Below are 13492 nucleotides of genomic sequence, written 5' to 3' on the forward strand. Positions count from 1 at the left end.
CTGGCAGGGGATAGTGCCGGGGGGATGGAACATAGGGTCTCGCTTTATGCGGACAATTTGTTGTTGTATATATCGGACCCGTTGGGAGGTATTGGGGGGATTATGGGATCCTTGGAGGAATTTGGTAAGTTTTGGGGTATAAATTGAACAAGAGTGAGGTCTTTCCAATCCAGGTGAGGGGGCAGAAGAGATGACATTGAGGGAGATTCCATTCAAGGTGGTGTTGGGTGGGTGGGTGGGGTGGAGGAACTTTCGGTACTTGGGTATTCAGATGGCGCGGAGGTGAGGGCAGCTGCATAAGCCAAATTTGGCTCGGTTGGTAGAGGAAATGAAGGAGGATTTCAGGAGGTGGGATGCGCTCCCATGGTCATTGGCAGGAAGGGTTCAGACGGTAGAAATTACGAAGTTCTTGTTTGTATTTCAGAGCCTCCCAATCTTCATTCCCAAGGCATTTTTTAGGAAGGTGAACGGGGTGATTTCAGGGTGTGTGGGTGAGCAGGCTTTTTGAAAGGGTGGAGGATAGGTGTGGGTGGAATGCGGGTGGGCCAGCGAACCATGCCCATATGTTTTGGGCCTGTCCGAAGCTTGGGTGATTCTGGCAGGGGTTTGCCGACGTTATGTCGGAGGTTCGAAAAGTAAAGGTGGTCCCGAGTCCAGAGGTGCCGATCTTTGATGTGTCAGAAGACCCGGGAGTCCAGGGGGCGAGAGAGGTTGATGAATAAAGGAATAAAGGGTTATGGTGCTCAGGCTGGAAAGTGGAGCTGAGTCCACATAAGATCAGCCATGATCTGATTGAATGGCGGAGCAGGCTCGAAGGGCCAGTTGGCCTACTCCTGCTCCCAGTTCTTATGTCTTGGCTTTTGCGTCCCTGGTAACCCGGAGACGGATCTTGCTAGAATGGAGGGACTCGGAACCCCCAAAGTCGGGGGTTTGGGCAAGTGACATGGCTGGGTTTCTCGGGCTTGAGAAAATTAAGTTCATCCTGAGGCTCGATGGAAGGGTGTGCCCGGAGGTGGCAGCCGTTTGTCGTAGGAACTAAGCTGTCCGCAGGCCCGGGCGGATTAAAAAGGAGGCAGGGGGAGGTGGACAAGGTTGGGGAGGATTGGTGGGGAATTTTTGTTGGGTTGTTGTTTATGTAAGCCATGTGGGCTGGTTTTGGGGTTGTCCATTGTGTTAAAATTGATAATATAACTGCCTAAATAAATTATTTTTCAAAAAAAAAAAAAAGAATGAGGGTCACTTATGTGGAACACTTATGTGCAGGATGCACATCTTTTTAAGAATAAGGTTTGCATGACAAATCAAGCTGTCTTTCACATGCCTGACAAACACAGTCTTCTCGATCTGTGATCTGAATGAAGTAGTACCCACAAGTTCTCATATGTGCCAATATCAGAACCCCTCAAGAAGTAAAATTCAAAAGCAGATCTAGAGATATGGGAATGGGTGCCACATTTAATGTTGACAAATGTAGGCAAGGGTAATGTCAAGCATGTACATATCATGTAGACTATAAACTAAAATCTGCAAAAAGGAATAAAAATTTGCTGCTTTTGTGATGAGACCTTAAACCGAGGCCACATCTGTCCTCCTAGGTGGACATAAAGTGCCCCAATTGAGGCATTCAAGTGAGCATTTGATGATTATTTTCACAGTAACTTCATTTGAAGCCTACTTGTGACAATAAGCGGTTTTCATTTCATTTCATTTCATTATTTAAATCGAAAAATTGTGCAGGGGTATGGGGAAAAAGTCTGGGGAATGGCATGAAGCCATAATGCTCATTTGGAGAGCCAGTGCAGATATGATGGCCAAATGGCTTTCTTTTGCGCCATAATATTTCTGAGATTCTATGACAAAATCGCATGGCAATATTTTGAAGATCAAGGGAGTTGTTCCACGTCCTAGTCAAAATTTCTCTCTCAATCAACATCACAAAAAACAGATTTGCTGGTCACTATCAGGTCTCCATTTGTGGGAGTTTTTGTGTGTGCAAGTTCAATGCCACGTTTCTTGCATTACCACAGTGATCACACTTCAAAAGTACTTCAATGGCTATTATGCATTTTGGGACATCCTGTGATCATGAAAGGCACTACATACATGAAAATCTTTATGTTTTGTTATGGTGTTCAATTCTCGAAAGGTTTATTACTCAGGCCAAGAGACTGAAGTGAGAGCAAATATGATATTAAGATATAACCAACAGAGCACAATATACAACTAACAGTACAATGGTGCCCTAGTACAAGGCCTTAATTAGGTCCCACAGAAAGTTGTGTTCAGCTTTAATATCCTCTCATGGTGGTTGATATAGAGATTCTGGAAGAGGTTCAGAGGAAGCCACCAGACTAATATCCCAAGGCACAAGAAGGGACAATATTATGCAAGTAACTTATTGTAAAATCCTACATACCGTGACTACTTTAAAATAACCAATATTTAAAAGTGTTCATCAACCTTTATGCCCAATTCACACATCTAAAAACCCTAATTTTTCTCAGTTAGTAAAACTGTAGATCCAAAACATTTTTAACTGGACACAAAATACTGAAATATTTGTTAGTTTGACCCAGCAGAATAGCGCATTACATGGGCATGACAGCAGAACCCAAGATAAAGCAATATTTTCACATGCAACAAACCAAGAATTACAGTACCATTCTCCTAGCCATCCTCCCATCTTCCTTCCTCCATAAACTGGGGTTCATCCAAACCACTGCTGCTGATATCTTAATTTGTACCAAATCCATCACCCATGTGCTCAGTGATGTACACAGTCTCCCATCCTGGCAGCACTTAAATTTTAAATTCTCATCCTGGTTTTCAAATATCTCCATGGCCTTGCCCCTCACTAACCTTATCCAGCACTATAACGCTTTGAGATCTCTGCACTACACCACTCCTACCTTGTTATGCATCCCCAATTTTCATCGCTGTGCCATTGGCGGCTTTGCCTTCAGCTGTCTAGGTCCTAAGCTCTGGAACTTCCTCCCTCATCTTCTCCAGTTCCTACCCTCCTTTAAGACAATCCTTGGAAGTTATCTCAAACTAAACATTTGGTCATGTCTTAACATCTCTATCGGTGGCTTAGTGCATATTTTAATAACACACCTGTTGAAGCACATGGAGAAGTTCTTCTACATTAAATGCGCAATATAAACGCAAATTGTTGTGGCTGCACCAAATGCTCACAAAAAGCAGTACATATACACAAGTAACCAGGATGAAGAAGTTTTACACTATATTTTTCTTGGTGGCAATATTGCAGGGCCCTCATGATTCCAAGTGCCAATCTTGAAAGCTTTGAGACAATGTTTGAATAGTATTCAATACCAGTCTACTTTTACGCTGAGAAAGGTAAATGCAGCTTAAAACAAAGTCTGCACATTACAGCTCAAATACCCATGAATTAAAATGTATAGTCAATTGCTTGCCATATTACCTTGAGCTGTTAGATTCACTCTGCCATTCCTCTGAAGATCCTCCACTGCCCTCTGCTGAATTACTTTCCTATATATAAAGAGACACATCTAAGTATTGTTTCATTATTTGCCTATAAATTTGTACAAATGAAATACACTGCTTAATTTCTTCCCTGCATAGTCTCCCATGCGAAATGAGAGACTATGCAGGGAAGAAATAAAGCAGTGTATTTCGCATTGTCAGCATGTGACACAGTGGTTAACATTGCTGCCTCACAGCGCCAGGGACCCAGGTTCGATTCCAACCTTGGGTAACTGTCAGTGTGGAGTTTGTAAGTTCTCCCCGTGTCTGTGTGGGTTTCCTCCGGGTGCTCCGGTTTCCTCCCACAATCCAAAGATGTGCAGGCTAGGTGGATTGGTTATGCTGAATTGCCCCTTAGGGTGGGGTTACAGAATAGGATGGGGAATTGAGCCTAAGTAGAGTGGTCTTTCGAAGGGTCTGTTCAGACTCGATGGACCGAATGGCCTCCTTCTGCACTGTCGAGATTCTACGATGATCTCCAAATGAAGTGCCAAGTTGTAACAGACCCAACTTTCCCTCCTCATACCTAAAAATATCATAAGCAGCTCCACTGGTTTATTTAATGACTGTTACGCCTTTGTCCTCATCAGATCTTTGAAAATCTGTTACCCTAATCAAATCCAATGGGATGACAACCAATCGTATGAACTCAAATCAGAGGATCACAGGCACACGACACATGAAGAAAATATCCACATGAAGTCAGAGGAACCAGAATGTAAAGCACCATGTGACCAAGTCAGTTAGTGCTGTTATGGTTGCAGTTGTTGCTATGACTAGTGGTAGCTGCGGAATCCCTAAAATAGATGTTGGTTAAGCTATCCTTTAACATGTACATATTAGTTGTAGTCTTCAAATAAATCAAACCTACTTACTGTTTACCAATTCTGTGTGGGTGATTGGTGAGTTTGTGGAAAGTTAGAAATGGGCAGCATGGTGGCAAGCACTGCTGCCTCACAGTGCCAGGGACCAGTGTTCGATTCCAGCCTTGGGTCACTGTCTGTGCAGAGTATGTATGCTCTCCCAGTGTCTACGCGGGTTTCCTCCGGGTGCTCCAGTTTCCTCCCACAGTCCAAAGATGTGCGGGTTAGGTGGATTGGCCATGATAAATCACTCCTTAGTGCCCAGGAATGTGCAGGTTAAGTTACAGGGATACGGCGGGGTGGACAAAGTTTTCTTTTGAAGGGTCTGTTCAGACACGATGAACCGAATGGCCTCCTTATGGATCATTCTAAATGCACAGGATGGATGTGAACTAAGACTTGAGACTTTCTATTGCATTGTCTCATGCTTTATGCAGCCAAAACGAATTATTCCAGGAGGAAAAATATGTCATGTTGCCTTTCATCATTCAACACATTCACTACTCTACCTCTTTTTTTTAAAAATTATTAGGTAGTTTAGCATGGCCAATCCACCTACCCTGCACATCTTTGGATTGTGGGGACGATACCCACGCAGACACGGGGAGATGTGCAAACTCCACACGGACCGTGACCCAGGGCCGGGATTGAACCCGGGTCCTTGGTGACTTGAGGCAGCAATGCTACCACTGCACCACCATGCCGCCCAACCTCCTCCAAGGACTTGATCTTTTTCTGCAACTTAAGGCAAGGAAATCACAAATTTAATATTTTTTTGTTGAAGCAACACAGGAGGTTAATGAAGGGAATACGATGGAAGTTGTCTATACGTTTTTTTTAAGAAAGCATTTGACAAGGTACCATATAAAAGGCTAGTTTAACAGTTTTAAGGTTTATGGCATAGGAGGGTCGATGTCAACTTTGATTTTAACAAAATTGGGACATACGGAGTTCATAGAGTTTTACAGCTCAGAAAGAGGTCCTTCAGTCCATCTTTTCCACACCAGCCACCAAGCACCGATCTACTTTAATCCAGGTTGAAGTTTCTAGATAGCCACCTTTCATGCGACTATTCAGCACTTCGTCCCCACAAAAGCCTTTCATTTGCCTTCTTAAGCACCTCATCTACACGTCCTGTTGTCTTAGGAATTTATGGACATGCATCCCAAGGGGCAGCACGGTAGCATTGTGGATAGCACAATTGCTTCACAGCCCAGGGTCCCAGGTTCGATTCCGGCTTGGGCACTGTCTGTGCGGAGTCTGCACATCCTCCTCATGTGGGGGTGGGTTTCCTCCGGGTGCTCCGGTTTCCTCCCACAGTCCAAAAATGTGCAGGTTAGGTGGATTGGCCATGATAAATTGCCCTTAGTGTTGGGTGGGGTTACTGGGTTATGGGGATAGGGTGGAGGTGTTGACCTTGGGTAGGGTCCTCTTTCCAAGAGCCGGTGCAGACTCGATGGGCCGAATGGCCTCCTTCTGCACTGTAAATTCTATAAAGTCCCTCTGGTCCTTTGTACTTCCTAGGGTCCTACCATTCATTGTGTATTCCCTTGCCCGGTTAGTCCTTCCAAAATGCATTACCTCACACTTTTCAGGGTAAAATTCCAGTTGCCACTGTTCTGCACGTCTAACCAGCCCATCTATATCGTTCTATGATCTACGGCTTTCCTCCTCACTAATTAGCACACCAATTTGTGTGTCATCTGCGAACATACTGATCACACCTCCGACATTCACGTCCAGATCATGAATGTACACGACAAACAACAAGGGACCCAGCACCGATCCCTGCGTAACATCACTCGCCACAGTCTTCCAGTCACAAAAACAACCTTCAACCATCATCCTCTATCTCCTGCACCAAGCCAACTTTGATTCTAATTTGTCAAATTGCCCAGGATCCCATGGGCTCTTACCTTCTTGACTAGTTTCCCATGCAAATACCTTGTCAAAAGCCTTATTGAAGTCCCTGTGGACTACATCAATTGCACTACCCTCATTTACACACCTAATCACCTCCCCAACAAATTCAATATAATTTGTTAGACATGATCTCCCCCTGACAAAGCCATGCAGACTATCCTTGACCAATTCTTGCCTCCCCAAGTGGAGATTAATTCTGTCCTTCAGAATAGTTTCCATTCCACTGAGGTTAGACAAACTGGCCTGTAATTTCCTGGTTTATCCCCACCACCGTTCTTGAATAATGGTGCCACATTAACTGTCCTCCAGTCCTCTGGCACCTCTCCTGTGACCAGAGAAGATTTGAAAATTGTCTTGAGTTTATGCAATCTTCTCCCTTGCCTCCCACAGCAGCCTGGGATACATCTCATCTGGTCATGGGGATGTATCCATTTTTAAGCCCGCTAAAACTATTAATACCTACTGCCTCTCAATGTTAATTTGCTCGAAGTCATCACAGTCCCACATTGTCCTTCTCCAGAGTGACCACAGATGAAAAGTATTCATTGAAAACCTCACCTATGACATGGATTCCACAAACAGATTGCCATATTGGTCACCAATGGGCCCTACCCTTCCCCTGGTCATCCTCATGCCCTTAATATACATATAAAACACCTTTGAATTTACCTTTATTTTACCTGCCAGTGTCCATGCCCCCTCTTCGCTCTCCAAAATTCTTTTTGTAAGCAACTCCCTTGCACGTCCGATCCTCCTCTAGTGCATCTGCTGCTTTGAGCCCTTGGTATCTGCCATAAGCCCCCCTTTATTTTCCCTTATCCAAACCCGAATACACCTCGACATCCAAGGTGCTCTAGACTTGTTGCTCCCACCCTTCACCTTTACATGAGCATGTCGGTCCTGCACTCTCTCTATTTCCTAGTGTGGTTAGCAAAGCATATGGGATTTTGGGCTTCATGGAGACATTGAGTACAAGAGTAAGGAAGTTTTGCTGAATCTTTAAAAAAAACTCTGGTTAAGCCACAACTAGAGTATTACATCCAGTTCTGACAATCTTTCAGGAAATATCTGAAGGTCCTTGAGAGGATGCAGAGAAAAATTACCAGAATGATTTCAGGTATGGGGATTTTAGCTACAGGATGAGGTTAGAAAAGCTAGACTTGCTCTCCTTGGGGCGAAGGAGACTGCGAGTGGAGATCAGACAGAGGTGCATAGAATTATAATATTCTTGGATAAAATTAACAGTGGAAATTTTTTTCCATTTGCTGACGGTACAAGAACAAGGGCACAGAGATTTTTACGGTCTTGAACAAGAGATAGGGGAATGCAAATAAGAACTCTTAAGAACGGGCAGCACGGTAGCATTGTGGATAGCACAATTGCTTCACAGCTCCAGGGTCCCAGGTTCGATTCCGGCTTGGGTCACTGTCTGTGCGGAGTCTGCACATCCTCCCAGTTTGTGCGTGGGTTTCCTCCGGGAGCTCCGGTTTCCTCCCACAGTCCAAAGATGTGCAGGTTAGGTGGATTGGCCATGATAAATTGCCCTTAGTGTCCAAAATTGCCCTTAGTGTTGGGTGGCGTTACTGGGTTATGGGGATAGGGTGGAGGTGTGGACCTTGGATAGGTTGCTCTTTCCAAGAGCCGGTGCAGACTCGATGGGCCGAATGGCCTCCTTCTGCACTATAAATTCTATGATCTATGCTCTAAAGTAGTTTCTCAGCTATGTTCAAAGTAGCAGTTTTCAAACTAGCAAACTTTTATATTTACTGATCTAATTACAGGATGCTAATATCTCAACTATAGATTCATTCGTTTTCTACAAAATTCCCATGTTTTGACAAAAAATTGATCCAGGGTTTTAAACAACCTAGCTTACTAGTCTAAATAATAGACACACAATATATATAAATACATATAAAATAGATTAATGAAGTTAGAGAATGAGGAGTCAAGGGACAAATGGCAGAATGGATTGTTGGTTGTCTTCAAGACAAAACGCAGAATGGGATTAAGGGGTAGCTATGCACAGTGGTGGAGGTGGATAGTAGTATTCCACAAGGATCAATGCTGGGTCCATTCCTGGCCACAATTTACATTAAAAACACAAATTTATAAATTTGTGAATGACACCAAATTGGGGTGATGGTCAATGCTGAGGATTCCAACAACTTCCAGGAGAACATTAATAAACTTGCAGAACGGGCAAATACTATGCAAATGAAGGCCAACACAAACGATCACATGAATCAGGTCAATTATTACTTGGAAGTTGCGGCTATAGGCGAGATAAAATGATCTCAGACTACAAATACACCAAAGTTTGCACCACAGGTTAGCAAGACCATCAGAAAAAGAAAACTAAGTACTATTTTTAGAGGAACTAATTGAAAAGTAAGGAAGGGAAGTTATGTTAAACATGCTTTGAGCCTTGGTTAGGCCACAGATGACTGCATGCAATTCTGGTCGCCTCATTATAAAAAGGGTATAGCGGCGTTGGAAAGGCTTGAGAATATTAACAAGGATGATATCAGAAATACAAGGGCATACATATCAGAAAGGTGTGAACAGGCTGGGTTGCTCAAAAGACTGAGAAGTGACCCAATAAGATACTTAAAACTGTGAAAGGTTTTGCTAGAGTTGATACACAGAAAATGCTTCCACTTATGGGAAAGAGCATAACTACATGCCATGGATAGAAGAAAGTAACCAATCCAATAGGAAATTCAGAAAAAAAACTATCCAAAGGATGCTGGGAATGTGTAACTTGCTACCACTGTGAATGGTTGAAGCAAATTATAGATGCATTTAAGGAAACAAGCAAATGAAGGGAGAAGAAGATAGAGCGTTACACTGATAAACTTAAATGAGAAAAGATAAGGCAGACTAAAAGTGTAACATAAATGATAGCAAGGATTGGTTGGACCAAATGGCCCGTTTCTGTGCCATAATCCTATGGATTCCCATGTGATAAATATCCTCACTTTCGTCACTCCCAAACAGCCACTGACAAAACAGCAGCATACTTTTGTGTCTGATTTTTTTCTGCCTAATTTGAAACAACTGTGCGATTTTTAAATGACAGAAATTGTGATGCAAATATTTTGGACAAGTCAAATATGCATTCAAATATATATTACTGAGCACTCAAAAGTATTTCAGAGCTTACATTTTATATTCATCTTCTAATGTTGTTTCTTAATTCTTAATATAATCTTCCAGAATTTAGTATAAATCAAGTTTTCCAACTATTTACATAATTAAACTGTTTCTTTATGCTGTCAACTACACAAATTAAATGAGATCGCTGGATCTAGGATGCAAAAAATGACTCCTGTCACTAACCTCTTCAGAGCTAACCTCTTCTGCTTCTTCATGGAAAAATTGAGCTAATTCTTCAACAGCAGCGCGAGTTCGATATTTGTGCAGCTCACGACGCTGTGCCCTCATTTTTCGTTTTGTGTGTTCAGATGAGTCCAAGAAGTCATTCTAAAATGAAGATACAAAAAAAAAAATAACAAAACCATACAACTGCCTTGTGGCAGATACATGAAGACAGGAGTAGTAGAGCATCGCACACAAAGGTACGGTAAAATATTTCAAAAAAGCAGAGCGTACTGGTAACAGAGCAGAGCATCACGAGGTGTCAGGAAAGGATATTTAAAGAGCGCAGAGTAGCAAAGGGAGCAGAGCAGCAACAAATGGAGCTGACACAAACAGCTGAAAAATCAGAAAAGTAACAGGAAAGCAATGGTATGATGCATGGAAATGAAAAGTGATCAATTATTATTCACACTTTAATAATTAACTAGAAAGTAGATTGAGGGGCGAACTCAAAAAAAATACACAAGGCAAGAACACTGAATGACAACTTTACGTAAATAGGCAAAATGGACTAACTATACCAAAATTAAATCCGTCTGATAATCAGATTTTAATATTGAAAACTAATCAGAAAATAGACATAACGCCGCAATCTAACAGCCTCACCATGCCTGACTCGGGACTCGACGAGGCCAGTAAATCTCACGAGGCCTCTCACGAGATGTTACTGGCCTCATCATGCCATGAGAGATCTAATGAGTTCTTGCGAGGCATAGTAATGTGGGCAGGGCATACATTTGCATATTTAAGAGTGCAGCCAGGCTCACGTGAATTTGCTGACGCCGGAGTTCCCAATGAGTTCCCAAGGCGCGGGGTCTAATCCTCTCAGGAGACCCGGAGCGAGCACTGTTTAGCACTGGCCTCCACCAACTTTTGGGGGGGGGGGGGGGTCCCCTGGGCGAGCAGGGGCACCTGGGTGGTCAGGCGCTGGGCAAGCTGGTATCCTGGCAACCTCCATGTCAACCAGGCACCCTGGCAGTGCCACCTGGGTGCCACTCTCGCACTGCCGGGATGCCCAGGTGACATTTTGCTCGTACCAAGGATCAGGCGGGGTGCCCTGCCCTTATGAGGGATGGTGCAGTGGGATTGATGACTCCCTCATCAGTGTGTGTGGAGGGGGGGGGGGGTCCGGAGGCAGCGGTGGGGGTATAGAGATTGGGGTGCCATTTTATCTTCCTGCACTGGCAAGCGGAGGCCCCGATGAAGCAAAGTCCCGTTTAATAGCAAATACAAGAAACAGGAGGTTGTGTAATGTAGCTATTAAATAGTTTTTTTTTTTTAATATATATTTTATTCAAATTTTTCGGCCAAACTAAACAATATAGGTTTTCCTTTTTACAACAATAAAACAATATAAATAACAGTGGCCATTTTAACAAATAAATAAATATATAAACTAAATGGCAACTGCCAGAACACAAATATGATAACTCTCCAAAAATAAAATCAAACAATCCATTATACATAACCTAGTACAAATATCTATACATAAACACCCGAGGACCCACCCGAGCCCGCCCCCCACCCCCCCCCCCCACCCACCCCCTGGGTTGATGCTGTTACCTTCCCATTTCCTTTATCGTTCTGCGAGGTAGTCAATGAACGGTTGCCACCTCCTGGTGAACCCTTGAGCCGAACCCCTTAGTGCGAACTTTATCCGTTCTAGTTTTATAAACCCTGCCATGTCATTTATCAAGGTCTCCACGCCTGGGGGTTTGGCTTCCTTCCACATAAGCAATATCCTTCGCCGGGCTACTAGGGACGCAAAGGCCAAGACATCAGCCTCTTTCGCCTCCTGCACTCCCGGCTCTTCTGCAATCCCGAATATAGCCAACCCCCAGCCTGGCTCGACCCGGACCCCCACCACCTTCGAAAGCACCTTTGCCACCCCCACCCAGAACCCCTGCAGTGCCGGACATGACCAAAACATGTGGGTGTGGTTTGCTGGGCTTCTCAAGCATCTCCCACACCTATCCTCTACCCCAAAAAATTTACTGAGCCTTGTTCCGGTCATATGCGCCCTGTGCAAAACCTTGAATTGTATCAGGCTTAGCCTGGCGCACGAGGACGACGAGTTTACCCTACGTAGGGCATCAGCCCACAGCCCCTCCTCAATCTCTTCCCCCAGCTCTTCTTCCCATTTCCCCTTCAGCTCATCCACCATGATCTCCCCCTCGTCCCTCATTTCCCTGTATATATCCGACACCCTACCATCCCCCACCCATGTCCCTGAGATCACTCTATCCTGAACCTCCTGCGTCGGGAGCTGCGGGAATTCCCTCACCTGCTGCCTCGCAAAAGCCCTCAGTTGCATGTATCGAAATTCATTCCCTTGGGGCAACCCATAATTTTCCGTCAGCGCTCCCAGACTCGCAAACGTCCCGTCTACGAACAGATCTCTCAGTTGCACAACCCCAGCTCTCTGCCATGCTCCAAATCCCCCATCCATTTTCCCCGGGACAAACCTATGGTTATTTCTTATCGGGGACCGCACCGAGGCTCCCGTCCTTCCCCTATGTCGTCTCCACTGCCCCCAAATTTTTAGTGTTGCCACCACCACTGGACTTGTGGTGTATTTCTTCGGGGAGAACGGCAACGGCGCCGTCACCATTGCTTGTAGGCTGGTTCCTTTGCAGGACGCCATCTCCAATCTCTTCCACGCCGCTCCCTCCCCTTCTCCCATCCACTTACACACCATTGAGATATTGACGGCCCAGTAGTATTCACTTAGGCTCGGTAGTGCCAGCCCCCTCCTATCCCTGCTACGCTGCAAGAACCCCCTCCTCACTCTCGGGGTCTTCCCAGCCCACACAAAACTCATGACACTTTTCTCAATTCTCCTGAAAAAAGGCTTCGTGACCATCACCGGAAGGCACTGAAACACAAAGAGGAATCTCGGGAGGACTACCATTTTGACCGCCTGCACCCTACCCACCAGTGACAGGGCCACCATGTCCCATCTCTTAAAATCCTCCTCCATCTGTTCCACCAATCTTGTTAAATTAAGCCTATGTAAGGTTCCCCAACTCCTGGCATTCTGAATCCCTAAGTACCGGAAATCTCTTGTTACCTTTCTCAGCGGTAAGTCATCTATTCCCCTGCTCTGCTCCCCCGGATGCACCACAAACACCTCACTCTTCCCCATATTCAATTTGGACCCCGAAAATTCCCCAAACTCCCAGAGTGTCTGCATTATCTCAGGCATCCCCTCCACTGGGTCCGCAACATACAGCAATAAATCATCTGCATACAAGGATACCCGGTGTTCTTCTCCTCCCCTGAGTACTTCCCTCCACTTCCTGGAGCCCCTCAGTGCTATGGCCAGGGGCTCAATCGCCAATGCAAACAGTAACGGAGACAGGGGACACCCCTGCCTCGTCCCTCTATGAAGACAGAAGTAGTCAGACCTCTGTCTGTTCGTGACCACGCTCGCCACCGGGGCCCTATACAGCAGCTGTACCCATCCAATAAACCCTTCTCCAAAACCAAATCTCCTCAGCACCTCCCACAGATAATCCCACTCCACTCTGTCGAATGCTTTCTCGGCGTCCATCGCCACCACTATCTCCTCCTCCCCCTCTGGTGGGGCATCATCATTACCCCTAGCAACCTCTGTATGTTCGTGTTCAGCGGTCTCCCCTTAACGAACCCAGTTTGATCCTCGTGGACCACCCCCGGGACACAGTCCTCTATCCTTGTCGCCATCACCTTGGCCAGGAGCTTAGCATCTACATTTAAAAGGGAAATGGGCCTGTAGGACCCACACTGCAGTGGGTCTTTTTCCTTCTTCAAAAGGAGCGATATCGTTGCCTCTGACA

The 13492-nt window shown here is 45.0% G+C and overlaps 1 protein-coding gene across 1 annotated transcript in view; it reads right to left on the reverse strand.

Annotated features, from left to right (window-relative positions):
• The window catches only part of LOC140427719 (bromodomain and WD repeat-containing protein 3-like), a 236332-nt gene that overhangs the window by 107286 nt on the left and 115554 nt on the right, over positions 1 to 13492 (reverse strand). Inside the window, exons 21-22 of the mRNA XM_072513258.1 lie at positions 9636 to 9779; positions 3446 to 3513 (exon numbers count right to left, since the gene is read on the reverse strand). Coding sequence (XP_072369359.1) covers positions 3446 to 3513; positions 9636 to 9779 — 212 coding nt within the window. The remainder of the gene's footprint in view (positions 1 to 3445; positions 3514 to 9635; positions 9780 to 13492) is intronic.

Source organism: Scyliorhinus torazame, chromosome 8 (assembly GCF_047496885.1).
Source record: "Scyliorhinus torazame isolate Kashiwa2021f chromosome 8, sScyTor2.1, whole genome shotgun sequence".
Taxonomy (NCBI): domain Eukaryota; kingdom Metazoa; phylum Chordata; class Chondrichthyes; order Carcharhiniformes; family Scyliorhinidae; genus Scyliorhinus; species Scyliorhinus torazame.